The sequence below is a fragment of the Symphalangus syndactylus genome, chromosome 9, assembly GCF_028878055.3.
Source record: "Symphalangus syndactylus isolate Jambi chromosome 9, NHGRI_mSymSyn1-v2.1_pri, whole genome shotgun sequence".
Classification (NCBI taxonomy): Eukaryota; Metazoa; Chordata; class Mammalia; order Primates; family Hylobatidae; genus Symphalangus; species Symphalangus syndactylus.
Genome location: NC_072431.2, coordinates 122,059,509 through 122,085,667, shown reverse-complemented (window position 1 = coordinate 122,085,667; position 26,159 = coordinate 122,059,509). Strand labels below are relative to the sequence as shown.

Here is a 26,159-nt window from a genome sequence, read left to right as displayed (position 1 = left end):
AGGCTGGAATGCAGTGGTGTGATTATGGCTCACTGCAGCCTTGACCTCCTGGGCTCAAGCAATCCTCCCACTTCAACCTTCCAAGTAGCTGGGACTACAGGCACGCGCCACCATGCCTAGTTTTTAATTTTTTTTTTTTTTTTGTAGAGGCGGGGTTTCACCATGTTGCCGAGGCTGGTCCCGAATGCAGCCTCAAGCAATCCGCCTGCTTCCCAAAGTGCTGGGATTATAGGCCTGAGCCACCACGCCTGGCCTTCACTTTGACCTTGACTCATCTCCCTGTCCCTGATCTTTGCCTGCTCAAGTCCATCTTCTATACACAACTGTGATTTTCTTTAGAAACACATTTCTGACCACATTGTTCCCCTTTAAACACTTGCATAATGCTTGGTCACCAGCAGGATAAAGTCTAAGCTCTTTGACTTGACTTACTAGCCGGCCATGATCTCAGTCTTGTCTCCTTCTCCATCTTGATGTCTTGCCATTTCCCAAACATAACTTTAGAATACAGCAATTCAGAACTGCTTTTAGTTCCCTGAAACCACCATAATGCTTCACACACCCTCACCTGTGACTGTGCTGTTCTTTCTTACTCACCCTTGTGTCTTTTTTAATTCTTTTGCTTTCAAGACTTTGCTCTGGCTTTTCTAGGATGCCTCTCTTGATTTCTTTTGCTCACCCATCTGCTGCCATCCCAGATTATGTCAGTTGACTCTACCCTAAGGTCTCCATAGGGCATCCTGTGTCTATCTCTGTGGTAGATCCTTGCCCACTTTATTGAATTCATCTTTAAGCTCCTTGAATGGAGGGTCTGTGTTTTATTTCTCTTTGTTTCCCTCTTTCCTTGTATGGCTCTTGAAATCATTATGAATTGATCTAAGCACTTCCTTTTGGAGGTATGCAGAATTAATAGCATAATTGTGGCAAGAAATGTCTTTGCCTTTTCTTTTTAATGCAAATGAGAGTAACATGTTCTTTGTATTTATCTTGGGTATCCATTGCTGACTACCAGATCACCCCAAAACTAAGCAGCTTGAAACAATAAACATTTTGTGTATATGTGTGTGATTTTTTTTTTTTTTTTTTTTAAGACGGAGTCTCTCTCTGTTGCCCACGCTGGAGTGCAATGGTGTGATCTCAGCTCACTGAAACCTCCGCCTCACGAGTTCAAGCGATTCTTTTGCCTGAGCCTCCTTAGTAGCTGGGACTACAGGTGTGGCCCACCATGCCTGGCTAATTTTTGTTTTTTTAGTAGGGACAGGGTTTCACCATATTGCCCAGGCTGTCTCAAATTCCTGACCTCAAACAATCTGCCCACCTTGGCCTCCCAAAGTGCTGGGATTACAGGTGTGAGCCTGTCCAAAACAATGAACATTTTATTTGTTCATGATTTTGTTGGAAAATCATGAACTTATGATTGAGTTGGGCTCAGCTGGATGTTTCTTCTTTTTGTCTTTTTAGGGGTCACTCATGGGTCTTCGTTCATCTGGTCACCCAACTGAGCGTAGAAGGTCTAGAATGACCTTACTCACATCTCTGGCAATTTGTTGCTGGCTGTCAGCTCTGCCTCCCTCTCTCATCCTTAAGGGGACTGGCCAGGGTTTCTTTCCATGGCAGTCTCAGAGCAGCAAGAGACTAAGGGTGAAAGTTGCAAGGTCTTTAGAGGCCCAGGCCCAGAAAGTGTACAGTGGCAGTTCAGTAACATTCTCTTGGCCAGTGCAAGTCACCAGACCAGCCCAGATTCAGGGGATGGGGAGTAAACTTCATCTAGATGGGAGGAGCCCCCAAGTTACATTGCCAAGGGGTGTGCATACAGGGATGGGAGGAATGTGATTGTTTGTTGTTGTCAGCACAGTATACCTTACTAGAACTGAATTGACGTCTCTACTTTTTGAGCATTTTTTTGTACATTGTTGTGTTATTTCTCTGTGGTAGTCATCTCACACGCTTTAAACTTCGTATGTCTTATTTCCTTCCTTAGTAGGTCACCTTAGGAGACAGTGCAATAAACATTTATATCTCTCATAGCACATACCAGATTTTTAAAATTTGTCAGGTTTTAAATCAGGACTTAGGGGGTGAATTATCTTATTAAATAAATAATTCAAGTATACAGGGAAGTGAAAGACAGTCATTTACATAATACTCAACATCTTTCTTGAGATAAAGTAGTGCTGTGAACTGATAGCTAAAATAACATTACCAAATTTAGTTGAGTCATAATTTGGGGCTTGCCTTTAAAGCTAAAGAAATTCCTTTATATATGAATATTACAGGCATTTGTGTAATATCAGTATCTGTCTGAAAAGAATGCATTGATTACAGAACTCTTTAAGTTGTACAGAGGTTATTTTTCCCTAGAACTTCAAAAGTCTTTGCAAGAGAGGGGAGAGTAAAAAAGGTGCCTTAAGGATGTAGACATGCTGTAGCACTGTTATTTGTTGTCAGAAATATACTGATAAAAATGCTAATGCCAGGCTGGGCACAGTGGCTCACGCCTGTAATCTCAGCACTTTGAGAGGCTGAGGCGGGCGGATCACGAGGTCAGGAGATTGAGACCACCCTGGCTCACATGGTGAAACCCTGTATCTACTAAAAATACAAAAATTAGCTGGGTGTTGTGGTGAGCACCTGTAATCCCAGCTACGGGGGAGGCTGAGGCAGGAGAATCACATGAACCCTGGAGGTGGAGGTTGCGGTGAGCCGAGATCGCGCCACTGCACTCCAGCCTGGGCGACAGAGCGAGACTCCGTCTCAAAAAAATAAAAAATAAAAATAAAAAAAATCCTAATGCCTTTCTTGCATATTGGATTTGTTCTACTGATGACTTTTTTTCCTGGGGTTCTTAGAAGCTGTGTGTAACCAAACGGGGCTGGAGAGTGAGAGAAAGCAAAAGACTGGGCTAGAAGAAGGGAGAGAAATACATTCTGGTTTAGGGGCTATGGGTAGACCTAAGTTTTTACCCTGCATTGTATCTGAAAAACATAAATCCCTGCTACTAATCTTAATTTCTAATCTTAGTCTTTAGTGTCTCTTCCTTTTCTTTTTTCCTTCCCTTCTCCTCAACTTTGCTATAAAAATATTTATGCATCTAAAATGGGAAGAATTATTTTTGCTCAAACTGTAAAAAGCATATCACAGGCTAGGCATGGTGGCTCACACCTGTAATCCCAGCACTTTGGGAGGCCAATGTGGGTGGATCATTTGAGGTCAGGGGTTCAAGACCAGCCTAGCTAACAGGGTAAAACGCTGTCTCTACTAAAAATACTAAAATTAGCTGGGCATGGTAGTGGGCACCTGTAATCCCAGCTACTCTGGAGGCTGAGGCAGGAGAATTGCTTGAACCCAGGAGGTGGAGGTTGCAGCGAGCTGAGATTGCACCACTGCACTCCAGCCTGGGTGACAGAGCAAGACTCTGTCTCGAAAAAAAATATATCACAAATATTATTACATATTCTTAATACATAATTATGCATCCGTAAAAGTGGCATTTTGCTACATAGCCTCAATATAGTTTTCACAACTCAATTTTGCCCTCTTAAAACAAGATTGCTGGCACCATCTTCACTGATGAAAGGCTTGTGGCTAAGAAGGTCTGAGTCATAACAGATGCTTCTCCGTCTTGCTTTCCCATCTTTCTCTAGTTTCTTTTTGTCCTTTTTATCTTTTTATATTATTTTTCTCTTCTCCATAATTCTGCCTTCTAGCCTGTTATTGGGATGTCTGCTCTATGTGCCAAATATGTCTTAAATTCCTTCATCTTGGCTCCCCTCGGGAGAGACTAAGGGAAGACACTGCAGAACTAGGTCTACTCAGAGGAGATCATGGCCTGCCCTCATGGGACCATTTGGTGGTGTCTTCCTCCATCACACCTGCAGTCACGCTTGTGGACTTAGAGGTTGAGCAAGATCTTCTGTGCTGAGAGAACCCACGTTCATATTCTCACTTGGTCTCTGTGAAGATTTGAAAAACATTTTTTTTTTCTGAAAAGATACAGGTGTACCCATTTAAGCAAACATGGAACTCTGTTCATTATTTTCTCCTTTTTATTCATTGTCATGTTCACATTCACTGTATAATCTTGTTTTTGGCTTATCTTTGACTTTTATACATACTACATAGATTGGAAAATTTTCCTGGTGATACGGTACTCTGCCATTGTGAAGGGATGGCTCAATATTAATTTTAGAGTGGATGCTTTCAAATATTATCAATGACAAGATTTTAGCATTTTATAGCCTTCAACCAAGCACTTATTTGGGGGTCTGCAACATTCCCCTTATGCGTTAAATGAATGAATGATTATTTTATACAACTCACACCAAATCTTTTTTTTTACTCATGTTTTCACTTTTATTTTTTGCTTACTTGTAAAAGAATGTTATTCTTGATCTACTATTACCTATTGTTTAAATTGTAGTTTGTTTATATATATATATTTATTATACTTTAAGTTCTAGGGTACATGTGCACAGCGTGCAGGTTTGTTACATATGTATACATGTGCCATGTTGGTGTGCTGCACCCATTAACTCATCATTTACATTAGGTATATCTCCTAATGCTATCCCTCCCCCCTCCCCCCACCCCACAACAGTCCCCCATGTGTGATGTTCCCTTTCCTGTGTCCAAGTGTTCTCATTGTTCATTTCCCACCTATGAGTGAGAACATGCGGTGTTTCGTTTTTGTCCTTGCGATAGTTTGCTGAGAATGATGGTTTCCAGTTTCATCCATGTCCCTACAAAGGACGTGAACTCATCCTTTTTTTATGGCTGGATAGTATTCCATGGTGTATATGTGCCACATTTTCTTAATCCAGTCTATCATTGTTGGACATTTGGGTTGGTTCCAAGTCTTTGCTGTTGTGAATAGTGCGACAGTAAACATATGTGTGCGTGTGTCTTTATAGCAGCATGATTTATAATCCTTTGGGTATATACCCAGTAATGGGATGGCTGGGTCAAATGGTATTTCTAGTTCTAGATCCCTGAGGAATCGCCACACTGACTTCCACAATGGTTGAACTAGTTTACAGTCCCACCAACAGTGTAAAAGTGTTCCTATTTCTGCACATCCTCTCCAGCACCTGTTGTTTCCTGACTTCTTAATGATGGCCATTCTAACTGGTGTGAGATGGTATCTCATTGTGGTTTTGATTTGCATTTCTCTGATGGCCAGTGATGATGAGCATCTTTTCATGTGTCTGTTGGCTGCATGAATGTCTTCTTTTGAGAAGTGTCTGTTCATATCCTTTGCCCACTTTTTGATGGGGTTGTTTTTTTTTCTTGTAAATTTGTTTGAGTTCCTCGTAGATTCTGGATATTAGCCCTTTGTCAGATGAGTAGATTGCAAAAATTTTCTCCGCTTCTGTAGGTTGCCTGTTCACTCTGATGGTAGTTTCTTCTGCTGTGTGGAAGCTCTTTAATTAGATCCCATTTGTCAATTTTGGCTTTTGTTGCCATTGCTTTTGGTGTTTTAGACATGAAGTCCTTGCCCATGCCTATGTCCTGAATGGTAATGCCCAGGTTTTCTTCTAGGGTTTTTATGGTTTTAGGTCTAACATGTAAGTGTTTAATCCATCTTGAATTAATTTTTGTATAAGGTGTAAGGAAGGGATCCAGCTTCAGCTTTCTCCATATATCTAGCCAGTTTTCGCAGCACCATTTGTTAAATAGGGAATCCTTTCCCCATTGCTTGTTTTTGTCAGGTTTGTCAAAGATCAGATAGTTGTAGATGCTTGGTATTATTTCTGAGGACTCTTTTCTGTTCCATTGGTCTATATCTCTGTTTTGGTACCAGTACCATGCTGTTTTGGTTACTGTAGCCTTGTAGTATAGTTTGAAGTCAGGTAGCGTGATGCCTCCAGCTTTGTTCTTTTGCCTTAGGATTGACTTGGCAATGTGGGCTCTCTTTTGGTTCCATATGAACTTTAAAGTAGTTTTTTCCAATTCTGTGAAGAAAGTCATTGGTAGATTGATGGGGATGGCATTGAATCCATAAATTACCTTGGGCAGTATGGCCATTTTCATGATATTGATTCTTCTAACCCATGAGCATGGAATGTTATTCCATTTGTTTGTATCCTCTTTTATTTCATTGAGCAGTGGTTTGTAGTTCTCCTTGAAGAGGTCCTTCACGTCCCTTGTAAGTTGGATTCCTAGGTATTTTATTCTCTTTGAAGCAACTTTGAATGGGAGTTCACTCATGATTTGGCTCTCTGTTTGTCTGTGATTGGTGTACAAGAATGCTTGTGATTTTTGTAGATTGATTTTGTATCCTGAGACTTTGCTGAGGTTGCTTATCAGCTTAAGGAGATTTTGGGCTGAGGCGATGGGGTTTTCTGTATATACAATCAAGTCATCTGCAAACAGGGACAATTTGACTTCCTCTTTTCCTAACTAAATACCCTTTATTTCCTTCTCCTGCCTGATTGCCCTGGCCAGAACTTCCAAGACTATGTTGAATAGGAGTGGTGAGAGAGGGCATCCCTGTCTTGTGCTAGTTTTCAAAGGGAATGCTTCCAGTTTTTGCCCATTCAGTATGATACTGGCTGTGGGCTTGTCATAAATAGCTCTTATTATTTTGATATATGTCCCATTAATACGTAATTTATTGAGAGTTTTTAGCATGAAGGGCTGTTGAATTTTGTCAAAGGCCTTTTCTGCATCTATTGAGATAATCATGTGGTTTTTGTCTTTGGTTCTGTTTATATGCTGGATTATGTTTACTGATTTGCATATGTTGAACCAGCCTTGCATCCCAGGGATGAATCCCACTTAATCATGGTGGATAAGCTTTTTGGTGTGCTGCTGGATTCAGTTTGCCAGTATTTTATTGAGGATTTTTGCATCGATGTTCATCAAGGATATTGGTCTAAAATTCTCTTTTTTTGTTGTGTCTCTGCCAGGCTTTGGTATCAGGATGATGCTGGCCTCATAAAATGAATTAGGGAGATTCCCTCTTTTCCTATTGATTGGACTAGTTTCAGAAGGAATGGTACCAGCTCCTCCTTGTACCTCTGGTAGAATTTGGCTGTGAATCCGTCTGGTCCTGGGCTTTTTTTGGTTGGTAAGCTATTAATTATTGCCTCAATTTCAGAGCCTGTTATTGGTCTATTCAGGGATTCAACTTCTTCCTGGTTTAGTCTTGGAAGGGTGTATGTGTCGAGGAATTTATCCATTTCTTCTAGATTTTCTAGTGTATTTGTGTAGAGGTGTTTATAGTATTCTCTCTGCTGTCTCTTGATGTATCAGCAAAAATACAGGCACATTTCTAAATTTGTGTTAGGGTTTCCTGTAGCATGGTCATATGTCACCAGTGAGTCCACTTACTCTGAATTAAGAAAACATGGGCTTAATATGCAGAACACTGAAACTGGACCCCTTCCTTACACCTTATACAAAAATTAAGATGGGTTAAAGACTTAAATGTAAAACTCCAAATCATAAAAACCCTAGAAGAAAACCTGGGCAATACCATTCAGGACATAGGCATGGGAAAAGACTTCATGACAAAAATGCCAAAAGTAATTGCAGCAAAAGTCAAAATTGACAAGTGGAAGATCTAATTAAACTAAAGAGCTTTTGCACAGCAAAAGAAACTACCGTCAGAGTGAACAGGCAACCAAAGAATAGGAGAAAATTTTTGTAATCTACCCATCTGCCAAAGGTATAATATCCAGAATTTACAAGGAATTTAAACACATTTACAAGAAAAAACCCCATCAAAAAGTAGGCAAAGGATATGAACAGACGCTTCTCAAAAGAAGACACGTGGCCAACAAACATATGAAAAAAGCTCAACATCACTGATCATTAGAGAAATGCAAATCAAAACTGTAAGGAGATACCATCTCACGCCAGTCAGAATGGCGATTATTAAAAAGTCAAGAAACAATAGATGTGAGGCTGTGGAGAAATAGGAACACTTTTACACTGTTGGTGGGAATGTAAATTAGTTCAACCATTGTGGAAGACAGTATGGTGATTCCTCAAGGATGTACAACCAGAACTACCATTTGACCCAGCAATCCCATTACTGGGTATATACCCAAAGGATTATAAATCATTCTACCCTAAAGACACATGCATGCATACATTTATTGCAGTATTATTTTCAATAGCAAAGTCATGGAACCAACCCAAATGCCCATCAGTGGTAGACTGGATAAAGAAAATGTGGTACATGTACACCATGGAATACTATGCAGCTATATAAAGGAATGGGATCAGTTCCTTTGCAGGGGCATGGATGAAGCCAGAAGCCATCATCCTCAGCAAACTCACACAGGAACAGAAAATCAAACACTGCATGTTCTCATAAGTGCGAGTTGAACGTTGAGAACGCCTGGACACACGGAGGGGAACAACATGCACCAGGGCCTGTTGTGGAGGGATGCGAGGGGAGGGAACTTAGAGGATGGGTCAATAGGTGCAGCAAACCACCATGGTACATGTGTACCTATGTAACAAACCTGTGCATTCTGCATATGTATCCTGGAAGTTAAAGCAAAATTAAAAAAAAAAAAGAAAAATGAAAACATGGGCTTAAATGGGACACAAGATCTATTCCTCCTTTGAAAAACCCATTAAGTTTGGATAAATTCTAAGAGGTAGCATTTTAACTAGTATCCTAAGCACTTCCTCACATTCTCATAGTTTGCAAGTTAACATGATGTATGTGTATTTATGTATTTTAAACTCCAGAAACTTTTGTATTATTGAAACCAAAACTGACAAGAAACCTTCTGTGAACATGCTTCTGTTGGGGTGTAGAAAGCTCATAGAGTGTTGCCTTCATGTTTACAATAGTAAAAAATCCAGATAATATACAAAATGACTTTTCTTGGTCTCATCAGAGAATTTTGGTCATAGAGCAACTAACTAGCCTGAAATCTAGGGAAAAGGTATGAGTTTCCAAGTAGACAGGACAAGACATTTGCTTAACTGGAGTAAATGCTGATGCTGATGTCACATAAGCTAGTAAGAAAAAACTGAGTTACGTTTTAAGTACTAAAAGCCGAATGTATCTCAGCATGGGAACTGCAGCTGCAAAGAGAATTCAGTTACATGCAGGCAGTTCTCCACAGACCTCACCTTGTGCTCATAGGGAAGACTGGGGGCAAGGCAAGTGATGGAAGAATGGCATTCTTATGGAGGCAGGCAGCAACCACTGCAAGAAAGGCATGAAGCCCTCTGGATCCTTCCCTAACCGTTTCTCTTATGGAACAAAAGCCTTAAGCTCCTGGGAAAGGGCGGGAAACTCTAGGCTCAGGGGACAGGTGGAGACCTATTTCGGCTAAGGGAAAGGAACCGGAAAATTGCTCTACATTTGGAGGAGGGTCAAAGAAATATTATCCACCGGGACTACTAGAGATCTCCTGACACTGTGGGAGGAGGTAGATCACTTGTAACATCATACCCCTATACCCAGGCAAACAGATCCTGCCTAAGACTGAGGTTGAATCAGAACAAGAGAATACTTTCTCTCTACACACACCAGGATGCTAAGCTCATAGTAAGAAATGCTGATGGTCTACTGCTAGGGTAGTGGGGAGAACATGGAGAAAGATCTCCCTAAGGTACAGGCACAAAGGGAAGACCTAAAGCTGAGGGTGAAGCAGACCTTGAGAAAAACACTGTGGCAACCCAGCCCCACCTGAAGAACAAGGTAATGCCAAGGACACATGAAACCTGTGATGTGCAGAGGCTAATAAGCCTAAATTCAGCCCTCAACTCCTGACTCCTGACTAAATTGAATCAACTCCCCACACTTAAGACTAGCAGGATGCGAGACATGTTCATTTCCAGGCACAAATACTACATATCTCAGTCTCTATAGTTCTGCACAAGATGGCTGGCTTTTAACTAAAAATTAATGAGATGCACAAAAAGTGAGGTAAAACAACACACATAAAAGAAACAAAGCAATCAATAGAACCAGGCTCAGATATGAACCAGATGTTAGAACTATCAGAGAATTTTAAATAACTATGATCAATATATTAAAGGTTCTAAGTGGGAGAAGTGTGTAATATGCATGTACAGATGGGGAATTTCAGTAGAAAAGGTGAGATTACAAAAAAGAATGAAATGAAAATGCTAGAAATGAAAAACTTAGTAACAGAGATGAACGATGCTTTTGATGCCTCGTTGGTAGAATTGATGCAGTTGAAGAAATAATCAGTATATTTGAAGATTGGTCAGAAGAGATTTATGGGAAATCTGAAACACAAAGAAAAAAGAGGGTGTGACAAAAGACCCAAAAATATTAGAGCCCCTAAGAGCTTTAGTACAATATAAAAAGTTCCAGTGTATATGTAATTAGAATCCCAGAATGAGAAGAGAGTGAATAGTATGGTAGAAAATAGTGCAATACAACAAATATTTGAAGAGATTATAGTACAGTTTTCCCAAACTAGTGACACATACCAAATAACAAATCCAAGAAGCTGAATAAGCAGAATGAATACCCCACAACACACATACAGTCAGACATATATTCACACTGAGAAAAAACAAAATTTCAAAGTCAACCAGAGAAAAAGACACATTATATACAGAAGAGCAAAGATGAGTCAAAGCAGACTTCTCATCAGAATTAGGTAAGATTATAGTGTTAACAGAATAAACTGTCAACCCAGATTCCTATGTCCTGCAAAATATCCTTCAAAATGAAAGAAAGCAAATATAAGTGATCTTATTACTCTTCATTTCACTGCCAACATTTAAATATCAGTGGAAATGAAGATAAGGCTCTGGTCTCAACCGTATTGATCTGAACTGACAACTGTGATAAATAAGCTGTGTGTCTTGATTTATGAATTTGTCTGTGATGTTTGAGTTTGGTTTAATCCTAGTACATGGTGTAGCTTTGATGGTTTTTAAGGGTGGTGTACTTGGTACCTGTATCAGGCAAGGTTTTCTAGAGAAACAGAACCGGTAGAATAGACAGGTGTGTGTGTGTGTGTTTATGACTGTGGGTATATGTGTATTTATGAGTGGATGGAATCAAGAGATTTATTTCAAGGAATTGGATCCTGTGATCTTGGGAACTGACAAGTGCAAAATTCATAGGACATGTTTTCATGAAAACCCCTGAGGCAGGAATTGATGCTGCATTCTTGAGGCAGTTTCTTCTTCTTCGGGGAAAATATTCATGCTTGCTTTTGAGGAGTTTCGGTTGATTGGATGAGGTCCCCCCACATTACTGACAATAATCTTCTTAAAGTTGCTGAATGTAGATTTTAAGCATATTTACAAAATACCTTCACAACAGTACCGAGATGAATGCTCAATTGAATAACTGGATACTGTTGCCTAGCCAGGTTGACATATAAAACTAACCATCACGGGATCCATCATTAGAATTGTGGGAAGATCGACAGTGGAATCTTTGCAAAACAATGGAATTGCAACCGTGAACTACATTTTGATTGTTTGTATTTTTAGCGTAGTGATAAGAATGATCCCAGACTGAAGATGCACATTAAATAAGCTGGTAATAGTAAGAATTTAAGATGTAAACTAGCATTAAAAAATTCTAAGCCTTTAAATATGCTCTCTCACATTAAGTGTATGCTTTGATTTTTCTTATAATCATTTCATCATCTAGAACCATTTAAATTTGAGTTTTTTCATTCCAATTTCACTTAAGCGGTTACCTTTTCATTGAAATCATTGGATTAACAGAATTGGTACAAGGTATTAAAAGTTTGCAGTTCACTATGACTTCATCTGCAAGTGAACAAGTATTATTTTGGGATTTTGTGAGAACAGGAGAGCCTTAAAAGTCATTGAAGTACGGTATTGTTGCAGATATTGGAGGAGGAGTATGCTGAATGGTGACACTGAGACTGTTTTTGACTCTGGTTGTAACAGGGTACATAGGTTCAATACAAACTTTTTTAAGTGCAGCAAAAAACAATTTCAGTTGTAAATACAATTGTAGACATACAGCATAGTCGAGTTAAGAAGCATGTTCTTCATAGTGTAGTCCTGAAGTTCTAATGATAAAAATCAGAATGTTAAAAACAAACTATAACATACATATAGTTAAATTGAAAATCATGTTCCCTATAGAAAATAATGGTATTTCTTTGTCCTGGTGATAAAGTTTAAATCGAGGATTTGTCTTTGCTCCCCGAAAACATTATTTTGCCGACTCTAATAATCATACTTGTTAAACCAGAGAGAAACAGTGATGGACATGAATCTCAAGGCAGTATGGGGAAAGGGTCTCAAAGACCACTTATTATCTGGGGCATATCATTTAGAAAGTAATTTTCATATTTGGTACCATGGCAAGGATTGCTGCCTACAGCCAGTTCTGTTATGTAACAAAATTCATTTAAGAGATGCCTGACAGTATGTTTCTGTAATGCTCTAGTATTTAAAAAGTAAGGACAAAGATTGTGTTGCATAGTTCAGTATGATAGTAGCTGTTTTTCTAGTATGCAAGTTAGCCTTCTGCTCCCTGCTTTCACCTAAGTTCATCTGTTCCAGTCTCTGTCTACTTATAAAATTAAAATACCTCTGAACTTGTTTCGAATTTGTTATGCTACTTGGCAATGGGTGCCTCATGTCAAGGTGTACCAAGATTATCTGGTTCTAACCATCGAGTTCAATTTTATGGGAGACTCAGCATCACAATGTGGCAGCCTTTTTGGCCAAATTTTCAACCAGTAGAATTGCCTTTTGGGGAGTCATTTTCTGTTTATGTAGTATTTTCTATAGCTTGCTTTTATCAACAGTGAAAAAAAGTGCAGTTTGGGATGGAAAATGGGTGAAAGGAGAATATTAGCTATAAGAGAAGTAACATACTCTTTAACAGGTGAAACTCTGGATACATTATTTATAAGCCGGAGAAGACAAAGGAAAATAAGATGCAGTGTGAAAAAATAACAGAGATCGTGAGCACACCTAGTGCTCAGCTCTGGTTTCCAGTACCATCCTTCAGTAGAAGGAACCAGGGCACCTTGGAGAAATGGCTGATTCTAGTATGGGGGCAGGAAGCATGCAAGATGAGCCTGGAGCATTTTGTAGTACGAGAAAGGAAAGAGGTGCTGAATAATAAAAACTCCAGAGAACATGTTGATGGGAGTATGTCAAAGGGATACAGAAGCCAGCTCAAAGAGCTCGTAATGGCCAAAGATAGAAAAATTTGAACAGAAAAATAACTTAGTATTGGATCATAACCTGACGTATCAAATAAATATCTATGAGTTCATACTGATGGAAGTAAACGATGGGATAAATTAATAAATGGGGGAGAAGACACATATTTCCTGTGCAGAGGAATTGCAAATTACGCACTCTGTTCTAGCATACCTGCCCACTCTTTAAGTGTGAGATGCTCATAGAGACTTCCTCTTGAAGTATACAGAATGGAGAGGGGGTGCAGTAGGAGAGTCACTTTACAGTGGAGAAACCCACACACACTACCCCAGCCAGGTGATCAAGGTGCACGTCATCAACAGTGATAAATCATGTTGATAGTGTGTTCCCTTAATATGATGTGATGAAAATGGCACTTCACCTCTGTGGTCTTCCTCCCTTAAACTCCCACCTCTAGTCTCATCATGAGAAAGAAACACCAGAAAACCCCCAATAGAGAGTCATCCTATAATATACCCGATCAGTACTCCTCAAAACTTTCAGGGTCATCAAAAACAAAGAAAAGTCTGAGAAACTGTCAAACCAAGAGGAGTCTAATGAGATACGAAAACTAAATACGTGGCACCCTGAATGAGTTCCTGTAACAGAAAAAAAAAGGCCACTAGGTAATAAGCAAATCTGAATAAACTATGCGCTTTAGTTCATAATAATATATCAATATTGACTCATTGATTTTAACAAATGTGCCATATTAATGTACAGTGCTAATAAGAGGGAACATACACATTTTAAAGCCCAGTGCACATGACCCCTCCTTTTGAGTGTCCTCACCATAGCCTACAAGGCCCCATGTGATTTGGCCCCTTCATCTCTCTTTAATTGCATGTCTTAGCCCCTCCTCCTTAGCACTGTCGCTGCTACTCTGGCCTGGTTGCTATCCCTTGAATATGCAAGGTTATTCCTGCCTTTCATTTGCCATTTCCTCTGCCTGAATCTTCATGTATGTTGTTTATTTCATTTAGGTCTTTGGGCAAATACCACCTCATTAGAAAAGCCTCTTCTGACCTTCCTGATTATAATAGTATCTCCTGCAGTCTGTAACCACAAAACCCGTGTTGTTTGTCTTCATAATACTTAGTTACTGAAATTATTTATTTATTTTAACTTCTTATCCCACTAAAATTAGTCACATGAATTCGGGGACTTTGTTAATTCTGTTTGTTCCTCTGTCTGTAGCAACTAGAACAACTCCAGGCAAGTGGTAGGTAGCACTGAGTAAATATCATGTGAATGAAAGAATTCTCAAATTCTGCCCCTTCGTTTCCTCTGAATGCTTAACCGCACATTCTGTATGACTCTTGGAAAGATTGTTCTCTGCTGTGTATTATCTTTTTGTGCATGTATGAGACTTTGTTTCCCTTCTGGATTGCCAACACTGCAGCAGTTGTATACCTCTGATTTATGTCTACACCCCCACAATATCTAGCTGGGTGCCTGGCAAAAAGAAGTGACTGCTCAGTAGCGTTTATGGGATAAACATGTGTTTTTGCTTTGGACCTGTCCTTTTACTGCATTCAGCATTCCCCCGGGAGAGGCCTCAGGCACTGCATAAAAAGTTGAATATGTCTGACTTTGTTTTTATGGACTCCTGCAAGCTTTACCTCCCTAACCACTATCTGAACTTCGTGCTGCAGCTCCCTTGATTTTGACCTCTTTGGCTTTGGTCTTGGTTTCCCCCATGTCACATGTCCTCTTTAGACTTGACAACATCACTCCGATTTTTAAAAACAAGGCCCTGACCTAGAAATCCCATAGGATCTCACCTCATTCTGCTCAAAAATTATGTTGATGAGGCCCACCAAACTCCTGTGGCCAGCTAAGCCCAAGACAGGTGTTAGCACCTGTGGGTGGAAGCCCAGTGGTAGAAATGTACACTGTGGCTTGCATGTGGCAATCTACCTAATGGGAGAATTACTCTCTCTCCATTCTTTCCTAGCCCCTCACATTTATTAAGAATAACATGAAAAGTGCCAGGTACTAGGGGCACCTATGTGAATAAAATACAAAGGCTGAAGAACTCATAATGGAAACAAATGGTCCCCATATCATGAGAATTATTATTTATCCTCTAGAAAGCCAGGGAATTTGTTCATGAAGCTTAACCCAGAGTCCTCTTGTCTACTTAGATGATCTTGCCAGAATGGGTTACAGACATAGTGATTAGCTGGAAGTAAACAGACTTCTGCAACCTAGCCTTCAAAACCTTACTGCTGAAGTGGTGGCAAATATTATACTTTTAAATAATTCCTTCCAGTGGAGAAAAGGGCATGCTTTGTGAAACATAGACTTCTGAAACCTCTCATAACCAATAAGAGCCTTAGCATGCTAGGGTAAAGTTAATGATGAATTGGTCTCAGCAGGTGCCACAGGCTAGATTTTCTGCCATTTAATTTTTGTGTTTTTCACTTGCCAAGGGGTGACTAAATATTTTTCATTGTGTATTTCCTGTTCCAGTTGTTGCTTTATAGCTTTTTGCCAGTTTTCGTCTTTCTCTTTGAGACATAAATTGGTCTTTTAATTCCTACTAACCCTAATTCTACTTTTATTTTACCTATCAGAAAATATTGCCACAGTTATCAATAAAAACATTGGAAAGATGTGTTTTGTTTGTCTCTTTTTAAATTTGTTGGACAGATAATAGAAAATTAGATAGTAATATATTGCTTAGAAAAATGTGCTTAGGACCTGTCTTGCTAACCTTAATTTTTTGGGCCGGCCTACAAACAAATCCCTATCTAATTGTTTTTTGTCAGGGTTTATAACATTCTAAGCCTGATCTTTAGTTGATTTGCATGTGACTCCCACATGTTGAAACCAAAACACTCAGTTTATTGAACATGAAATAAGACTGGATTTTAAAAAATCTGCAAATTGAGTTGCTTTCTTCTAGCTCTCAAAAAATTGATGGGATTTGCAGTCAGAGAAGATTTTACACTAACATAGTTGGTATTTAAAAGCAAATTTGTACTATTCAGTAACAATATAGATTATAGATTTCCTTATTTTTCCTTGAACATTGCTCTTTATCTTGTCAGTATTTGATTTAGACTTTAAAATTAGTGGTTTTGTACACTTTTGACAGTTATTACAAAGTACTATATATTCCACATAAACTGCCTGATGTTCTTTGAGAGTACATACTGAAAAGTTTTTTTCAGCCAACAGAAGAAATGGAAGAGTAGGACCTAATTTGACAATATCTATAAAAATTACAAATGCAATCTATTTCTCAGAATTCATTTCTGAAGTATTCTTTCTTATGTGTGACGTGACCTTTGTGCACATTTATTAAATACAAAATTTTTGAAATCATAAAGTGTTTGAAGGAGACCAAATAAGTATATATTAATAGAAGATAGACTAAGGGATGGTACATCTATATAGTGGAATATGCAGATGTTAAAAAAGTAGAAGGTGCTTGCTATGTATGGATATGGGGGACAGCAAGGTGCAGAATATGCTTATCTGAGCTTTTGAGTAAGAAGGAGTGGTATATAATGGTATTCTTATTTGCTTTTTTTTTTTTTTTGCCTAAAGAAACCCTATGAAGATATTCAAGAAACTATTAAATGTGCTTGCTTGTAAATATTACTTGGAGAAGCCGGGTGTGGTGACTCACCTGTAATTCCAGCACTTTTGAGAGGCCAAGGTGGGTGGATCATTTGAGGTCAAGAGTTCGAGACCAGCCTGGCCAATATGGTAAAACCCCATCTCTACTAAAAATACAAAAATTAGCTGGGTCTGGTGGTGCATGCCTGTAGTCCCAGCTACTGGGAGGCTGAGGCAGGAGAATAGCCTAAAGACGAGAGACGGAGGTTACAGTGAGCTGAGATTGTGCCACTGCACTCTAGCCTGGGCAACAGAGGAGACTCCATCTCAAAGAAAAAGAAATTACTTGGAGAAAGTAGGGCAGCTAGGAGGGGTAGAGGTGGATAAGAAATATTTTTCACTGTATTCTTTTTATTACTTACTAGTTCCTTTTCACACTGCTGATAAAGACATACTTGAAACTAGGAGCAAAAAGAGGTTTAATTGGACTTACGGTTCCACTTGGCTGGGGAGGCCCCAGAATCATGGTGGGAGGTAAAAGGCACGTCTAACATGGTGGTGACAAGAGAAAAATATAGAAGAAGCAAAAGTGGAAACCCCTGATAAACCCACCAGATCTCATGAGACTTATTCACTATCATGAGAATAGCAAGGGGAGAGACTAGCTATTCAGTTACCTTCCCCTGGGTCCCTCCCACAACACATGGGATTTCTGAGAGATAAATTCAAGTTGAGATTTGGATGGGGACACAGCCAAACCATATCAAATACTGTTTTGGTTTTTTTGAGCCATGCCACTGTATTGTCCATTGAAAATAAAACTGTTTTTTTAAGTATTGGGAACTTGCATGTATACTAATATTGATAGTGGGTTTTGGAAATTTACTGTCTGTTTTTGAGCAGAAAACGTTATGTTTGGACACATGGATCAGGGTCCTCCTTTTGAGACTTTTGGTTGCTGGTGATTTTTTCCCCATTGGCAAGTACTTGAGCATTTCTTCTGCAACAGAAACCCTACCTTTAGGAGGCTTAATGGATGCTCTTTTGGTTGCATTAGATGGATGAAGAAACAAAGATGAACTAAATATCCAACTTCTACTTTCTAGGAGTTGCCATTACTTCTGTGTAAAATAGGGATAGAAAGTTTTTGTTTTATTTTGTTTACTTCTGTGTAAAATAGGGATAGAATGTTTTTGTTTTATTTTGTTTGCAGAAATGTGAATGGTGTAAAGCTTCTTCAAATATGGACACACACATACACACACACACATATAAAAAGAAAGGCTGCCTTTTATTCTGCCATTTTATACAAGAGTCTTTCTACACATAAAGCTGGACAGCAAAATTGCTACCTGAAAATTTGTAATTCTTTTCCTAGATGATATTTTTCAAGAACCGAAGTTGCTAAGAACTCCAGTTCTCTGGTGGATGAATCAAGCGAGCAGTGAACGAAATGCCTGGCAAGGCTGTTGATGGGAGAGGAGTCTCATTTTGCTTTCAGGATAGACACTGAGCATCAGTACATTTGTAATCATGGTAACCACCCCGTCTTGGTTAGAGCTTTCATGGTAATAATTTAATTTCTATTGATAAAAGAATTTATTACTGAATGTATAGTGGAGAAGAGGAAGCTTATTAATGATCTGAATTTATGTGAAGTGTACACTATATTTTATTTTCCCACTTTCTTCCATGCCTAATAATATTTTTCAAGATTTTTAGTAGCAGTGCTTCTCTCTTTTTGCCATTTGGAAATATTCATATTATTCAGAAAGAAAAAATCCTGGTAAGGAAATTGGAGACCAATTTTCTGTATTAGTCTGTTCTTATACTGCTATAAAGAAGTACCTGAGATTGGTAATTTTTGAAGAAAAGAGGCTTAATTGACTCACAGTTCCACAGGCTGTCCAGGAAGCTTGTCTGGGGGTGCCTTAGGAAACTTAAAACCATGGTGGAAGGTGAACCGGAAGCAAGCACGTCATCACAATGGCAGAGCAGGAGAGACAGAAAGAGGGAGCAAAGCTTGGAATATACCAAGAGTCTGGTGTTGATTGCCTATTTTTTAATGCTAATAAGTAAGTGTTAGTTCTTTTTCTCTGGGGGATTTCTTAACTGTTCTGTTGTAAAAGCAACTACTATAATTGCCTTTTATAATACCCAGATCGCTGGATTTGCTATATACTAGACTTGATGTACCTGAAGCTGCTAACAGGATTGACTGTCATTTAGCTTTCAGAATTCAATTTATAAAATGTCATTATTTTTCCCCTTCCACTGCAGTACTAGAGCTGAAGACAGGGAAAAGCAAGCAAATATTTGAGAGTGTGAATGGTATAAGTTTGAGGCTGTGAATGTGGAAATGAACATATTCACCTCTAAATAAAGTGAGAGAAACCACTATTCTTTCTAAATTTTCCATGTGCCAGTAAAATGGGAATGGTAATTTCCTTAAGGTATTGCTCTGGAGAATTTAAATAATTGAGTTAAATGCCGAACTTCACATTTATAGAGCCTACTAAAACCTTCACAAGTGGGAGCTTACAGACTAGAGTTTTATTTTTATTTTTATTTTTTCTGTAGGGAATGGAGTAGGGGAGGCAGCAGCACACTTAGGTGATACCTTGCACGGCAATCACAATGTTGAAATTTGAAGAAATCTAGTGAAAATTATAAAAAATTATAAAATTTTCACCAGACATGAATAAATAATTAGGAAAGAATATAAAAATAGCCAGAGATCACTAGAGGGGAAAGAGGCATTGCAAAAGTTACTGGAGGGAATACAAGAGAAGAAAATAATTAGAAAACAGTCAATAAGAAATGTCATCCCATTCTCTTCCCTGGCTGCTTTTTGTGGCTTTGTTCAGTGGGTGAAAATTCTGGAGTGTTTATTGGTATCTTGTAGCACAACATCTTATCAAGGTATTTTCATTTTCTCAAAGTGAAATGCGATCCCTTTACCTTCTTAGGATGACAGGTACATGTGGAAGCGTCAGAGAGGAACTCGGGATCCCACGAGCCAGCATCTGCGTGATACACAGTGGAGTAGATGCCTGAAGTGTCAGCAAATATTGAAGATTTTTATTTCCGGGGGTTAAAAACTTCATGTAGCTTCTCTGCTCTGCACACATGAGGAGTAATTGGATTATTTTCCCTGAGTCAGTAAGGTTTTCGGTATCACATCATCTCAGGGGAACAAATACAATTGCTTAGATCTCAATATACTCCTCAGATGGCAACTTTGAGGAGGTAACCAGGAGGTATCTGCACTCCCTCTGTGCTTGCCTGGGGCCTTCTGACCTTCTCTGTAAAAAGCCCTTTCTGTATTGATGCTCCCGGGTGGTAGTGGGTTGGATGGCCATTATATAATCACAACCTCTTTTTTTCAGTCAGGGTAGCTATTATGCAGAGAGCTAGGAGTGGATTACTTTTTGTCAGGAATAAGCACAGAAAAATCTATCTAGATTTTTTTAAAATGGAAACATTGTGAAAAAAATCTTGATGTCTCTGAAAATGGAGGATGGTATTTTATCTGGAGAAAATGGGTAGGGAATGTTGGGGTCATTTCTTAGATCTGACCTTAGTAAGTCATAGAGGCCTTTTTATACTGATGTTGCATTTTTAAAAGGCATCTTGACATGATGGGAGAAAAACAGTAGACCAAAAGAAGGCAGACCTGATGGTTCTAGTTCAGGCTGTGGTGTTGTCTGAGTTGTCCTGCAAGCTGATACAAATCACAACTTCCCTGAGCCTCTCCTTTCTCATCCCTTCAGTGAAGGCCCTCTGTCATACCCAAGTCCTTTCCAGTTCTGAAGTCTGTTCAAAGTGGGGGCAGCTGGAGGACTCAGGGAGGTCCACACTAAAGAGGAGTTTTTTTTTCCTTTTTTAAAGAGAACATTTTTAAAATCTGGCTTTATAACTCAAGGATATTTTAAATACAGATAACTATTACATTTGTATTTTGTAATCAATATTTCAGATTCATGTTTGTGCCTTGAAGCTAATTGACTGTGAAGAAAACGGTTTTATAAACAAAGCCAAAGAGAAAGTATGCCTGGATGTATTACAGCAGACAAATCATCACTTTACTATTATGGTATATTAGTCCATTCTCACACTGCTATGAAGAAATACCTGAGATGCAGTAATTTAAGAATAGAAGAGGTTTAATTGACTCACAGTTCCACATGGCTCGGGAGGTCTCAGGAAACTTACAGGCCTGGCAAAAGGTGAAGGGGAAGAAAGGCACCTTCTTCACAGGGCGGCAGGAAGGAGAAGTGCCGAGCAAAGGGGGAAAAGCCCCTTAAAAAACCATCAGATCTCATGAAAACTCACTCACTATCATGAAAACAGCATGGGGGAACTGCCCACATGATTCCATTACCTCCTGCTGGGTCCCTCCCATGACACATGGGGATTTTGGGAACTACAATTCAAGATGAGATTTGGGTGGGGACACAGCCAAACCATATCACATGGCTTTGGATTATCCCTTCCTTTTTTCGATTTTTCATAGCCCATTTTTTGTGGGTGCTAAAACCAAAATCGTTCTCCACATGCATAGCATATCCATAACCCTCTTACCTTCCATCACTTTCTGGGACTTGTTCTTATTTTAGAGTGACTTTTAAAGACTGAACATGCAGAAGCCTCATTGCCTCTTACAGATAAAGGATGCACTTCTGGGAGGATGTACTAAGTCCAGTGTTGGAACCTTGATACTGTCATGGGCTGACATTTCCTCTTTAAGGATCCGCTCCCTCACACCACAGGGTATTAGAGAGGCCACATGGGCTGTGAAAACCGTGCACTCAGGGCTGGATAGATTGATTGCTAACAAACATATAGATAGTTTGCTTTCTTCAGAATTAGTACCTGGCTTTGCACCTTCAACTTGAGCATGAGCTCAAATGCATTTCTTTCTTTTTTTTAAGGCAGAGTCTCACTCTTTCACCTGGGCTGGAGTGCAGTGACATGATCTTGGCTCACTGCAAACTCCACCTCCTGGGTTCAAGTGATTCTTCTGCCTCAGCCTCTTGAGTAGCTGGGATTACAGGTGCACACCACCATGCCTGGCTGATTTTTGTATTTTTAGTAGAGACAGGGTTTCACCATGTTGGTCAGGCTGGTCTCAAACTCCTGACCTCATGATCCGCCCACCTTGGCCTCCCAAAATGCTGGTATTACAGGTGTGAGCCACCGTGCCTGGCCTCAAATGCATTTCTATACAAGGTCCAATCAGAGTGTAGTGGCTAGTCCCACTCATGTGTTCAAAATATAACCTGAGAAATGCAAAGCAACATTTTTAGTCTTTTGTCTTAATAATTCCTCTATTAGCAACTTCATTAGACATCCCCTAGTACGTAACTTTGTCACTGAAACCATATCATTGCCTCCCGAGTAGCCTTCTAGACTCCTAACCTTGGAATGGACCAAGGAATATTTAAACTGTCTCACAGTTTTGCAGAAGCAGAAAATGCTAGAATTGTAACCCAGTTCTCCCTGACGACTTGGCCTGTGTTGCGCCTACTAAATTCTTCTTGTCTTCTCATTTGCTCTATTGTCATGATGTTGGTTGAAGGGAATTAGTAAAATCAGACTGGCATTGAATCTCTGGGAACTAGAAAATGGGCTAAGATTTAGATGGCATACTCACTTTCTGCATTCCGTTTGTGTGCTTGTTCTTATTCATTCCTAATTTTTTCCTGTAGCTGGTCTTTTAGGATTTTGGTGTCAACCTTACATATAATTGCCTGGGTACTCCCTGAGGTGATCCTACTGATTTTAGAAGAACTGAAAGGTGAATATTACATATGGTAGTAGAAGGAGTCCTGGATAGGAAGACTTTGCAGTCCTGGCTTCAAGTCCAGATGCAGGCAGTCACCTGTCACTTTGATCAACATCTTAAGGCCTCCAGGCATCAGTTATCTTGTCTAAAACAAGGCACCTTCTGCCTCTGAATTTCTGACTCATAAAATGGTCCAAGCCATATTGTCAGTGATTAGTGCTTTTAATATCAGCTTCATACAGAGGTAGCTTTCCAGGCTGCTCTAAGTTTTGGATTACATAACAGAGATACAGTGGCTGATGGATGGATATCTCGATATCTGGCATGTTACGGTGAGTGGGAGAGAGGCGGAAGAAAATCCTTGGAAAGTATTTTTTAAAATCTGTGTGAATATGTTTTTATTGGGATGGTTCTGAATTCTAGCCTTTAGATAAACTAAGAAAATTGGATGTAATATCAAGAGATAAAATTCCATGAGCTGAAGTTGATGAGTAATATACAACTAAGAGAGGAGAAAAGGAAATAAGAGATTAAATGAGATAGAGAAAAATGATGTTGGGCAGGCCATTTAACAAATTCTCTGACCTTGTTTCTGCTTATGCAAACGAGTTGGACTAAATTATACCTGAACTCCTCTGTCCTGTGAAGGTCACAAGTACAGATGTTTCTAACCTTGAAGGGAAGTAAGATGTTTATTCTTTTTTTTCTTTTAGTTTTTGTTCTTTCCCTAAAGATACAGAATATGCAAATTATTAAAAAATCAAATACAGGCCAGGTGCGATGGCTCACGCCTGTAATCCCAGCTCTTTGGGAGGCCAAGGCGGGTGGCTCATGAGGTCAGAAGACTGAGACCTTCCTGGCCAACATGGTGAAACCCCGTCTCTACTAAAATACAAAAAACTAGCCAGGCATGGTGGTGCGTGCCTGCAGTCTCAGCTACTTCGGAGGCTGAGGCAGAGGAATCGCTTGAACCTCGGAGGCAGAGGTTGCAGTGGGCTGAGATCATGCCACTGCACTCCAGCTAGGCAACAGAGTGAGACTCCGTCTCAAAAAAAAAAAAAAAAAATCAAATACAGAAAGACATGGGGGAGGAAAAGCCAAAATTCTCTGAAATATTCCTCTCTGTATAAAACCATGTTTGAGTCACTGTCAGTCATTTGGTAAAGATTCTATTAGACTTCTGTGCAAGCAGCATGAACTGTTGCATAACATTCAAGGTGAAGGAAACAAGCAGTCACAGCTTATATTTTTCCAAACTAAATTAAATCCAACTGAAATGTATACTTGCCAGATTGACAGGAATTTCAATACCACCCTCCAGGGATATTCTCTCCTGTGCCTAGTTTGCCAGCCCACCAACCCCAATCCCCACAAGTGTATATAGTCTAGAAAGGAATTTTGCTGAAATCTGCTTTCAAGCAGAGAAGAGCCTTACTATCCACCGATCTCCTGCTGCCGTCCCTGCCCTGCCCTCAGCCTTACTGCCATGTGGCACCACTATTGAGCACTAGCCCCTCTTGGCTATCCAATAGTGCTTGCTTTTGATACTGTGAAATACCATGAGCTTGAGCTCCCAGCAAAGGCCACGTGCCTCTTTGAACAAGGGCAGCTCTGTTAGTTCAGTGCATCATCCATTTTCTGTGTTACATAATATATCATTGATGGCATGTGCCATCATTTATTCAGCCAGTCATCTCATGGTGAATGCTTAGATCAGTATTATTTATAGTGTCACTATGAACACTTTACATATATCTTTGGCCACCTATCTGTATTTTTAGAGCTGACACTCAGGAGTCATGTTGCTGTATCAAAAGGTTTACCTGTTAAGTTTCGACCCGTATTGCAAGTTTGCATTCTGGAATAGATGCACCAGTTTACATTCCCGAGAGGGCATTGGAGTGCACTTCCTTGTCGCGCTTGCTGATCTCTGTGCGAGAAGAAAATAGTTCTGGCTACCACAATCTTAGAAGAAGAACATATGGTCATACACATGGCAACATTATCTCTAGAGAACTTGGGTTCCTCTGGTATTCAGGATCCATCTGCTAGGGATTATTTTTCTTGTTTCCCCTCTCTAAGTTGGTGTTGAATTGGTCATGTTGACCCACTTAAATTCAGAGGATGAGCTATTTTATTTATCTCATGTTCTCTTACCATATTTGAAGGAATGGCCAGATTTTTCTCAGCCTTCCAACCCTTTCACTGTGTTTTGTCGTGTATGTAGGATTTACCCAGTAGCAAAACTATAAATTCAAGGTCTTCAAGCTAAAACTTCCTAAAGCAATACTCTAAGACTCAGTTGTGAACTGAAAAATCTATGGGACTCTAGAGGAGCAGATCTCCCCCTTGGCCTCTGGGTTCCCTGGATTCCTGTGGTTAGGTTAGCTGGAACTAACTGCTGAATATTTGTTGCTTTCTGAAGATAACCAATTATTGTCTTATCTTTTGTTCTTTAGCCAGATTCATTTGTCTTTCTTTTTCATGATTTTTCTGTATTTTACCCTTATTCTTTAGAAATGTTTCTCTATTCTGTGCTTGTGATTGGTTTCTAAGGTCTCCTAGAAGTTACAAAGGGCTTGTGTTAAAATCCTGTCAGCAATAACGCCGTATGGTTTCATAGATGTTCTGCAGACTAAAGACAACACTTATTCTGATATTTTAATCAAACTCTGAGGACTTAAACATATGTTATAAAGAATGCTAGTTAATAGCTTTTTGTGTTATTTTAATGGCAAAAACTGCAATTATGTTTGCACCAACCTAAATAGAACCATATCAGAGTAGCAGAAGAACTTATCTCAAAGCCTGTCTTAGAGAGATGGATGGACAGTAGAGAGATAGATGGACCTGTCCACTGTGTTTCATCATGCTAATATGGAATGTGCCTGCCTTTGAGCAACTCATTTCATATTGGGCCTTAATTCCAATTGGTAAAATGAACTGTAACCTTTCATCATTCCATAGATTTCAGCTTAAAGTGGGCCCACAGAAGAAGAGAGGGTAGAGAGTGAAAATGGAGTCACAAACCCAGCAGAGAATCCTCCCTCTGGTTTCTGAATAAACATTGTATACGCAGAAGAAATCAATACACAGAATCTTCCCAGAGGAATCAGACTGACTACAAAAGTTGAAAAGCTCTTGCTACAAAATACTTAGAAATGATGGATAAAACAAAACAAAAATATGTTTTCATTCATAGCAAAACTAACCAGAAAGTGTTATCAGGAGCCTAAAATGAAGAGGGAAACCGAAGACCTGAGCTGCTTCAGGAGGAGTAGTGAGGGGAGAGGTGGTAGCGGGTAGGGGGTGAGGGTAGGACTTGAGTATATCGTGTATCATTTGGGGCCTCTTTGGAAGAGGGGAGAGATTGGAAGTGAGTCACAAGCATGAGTATAGAAATTGGGGAAGAGAGAGTAAAATAATTACTTTTATTGGATGATATGATTGTATACCTAGAAAACTTTATGGGAGCAATTGAAACAACATGACAAACAATAAGCATGTTCATTTTAACACACAGAAATATTAGCATATGGGAATAGCCTACATAGAGCAAACAGCCACCAATTAGAAGATATCGTGGAAGGAAAGATCTGATTTGCAGTAGCATTAAACAAAGATAAAATTCCTAGGTATAAATGAT

General features: G+C 39.4%; 1 protein-coding gene across 3 annotated transcripts in view; it reads left to right on the top strand.

Annotated features, from left to right (window-relative positions):
* The window catches only part of SH3GL2 (SH3 domain containing GRB2 like 2, endophilin A1), a 222,566-nt gene that overhangs the window by 96,256 nt on the left and 100,151 nt on the right, over positions 1 to 26,159 (top strand). Inside the window, exons 1-2 of one of the 3 annotated variants that reach the window (XM_055294170.2) lie at positions 16,719 to 16,825; positions 18,104 to 18,293. The exons of the other annotated variants lie outside the window; for them this stretch is intronic. Coding sequence (XP_055150145.1) covers positions 18,198 to 18,293 — 96 coding nt within the window. The 5' untranslated portion in view covers positions 16,719 to 16,825; positions 18,104 to 18,197. Of the gene's footprint in view, positions 1 to 16,718; positions 16,826 to 18,103; positions 18,294 to 26,159 lie in introns of those variants that run through there. 3 annotated transcript variants of the gene reach the window in all.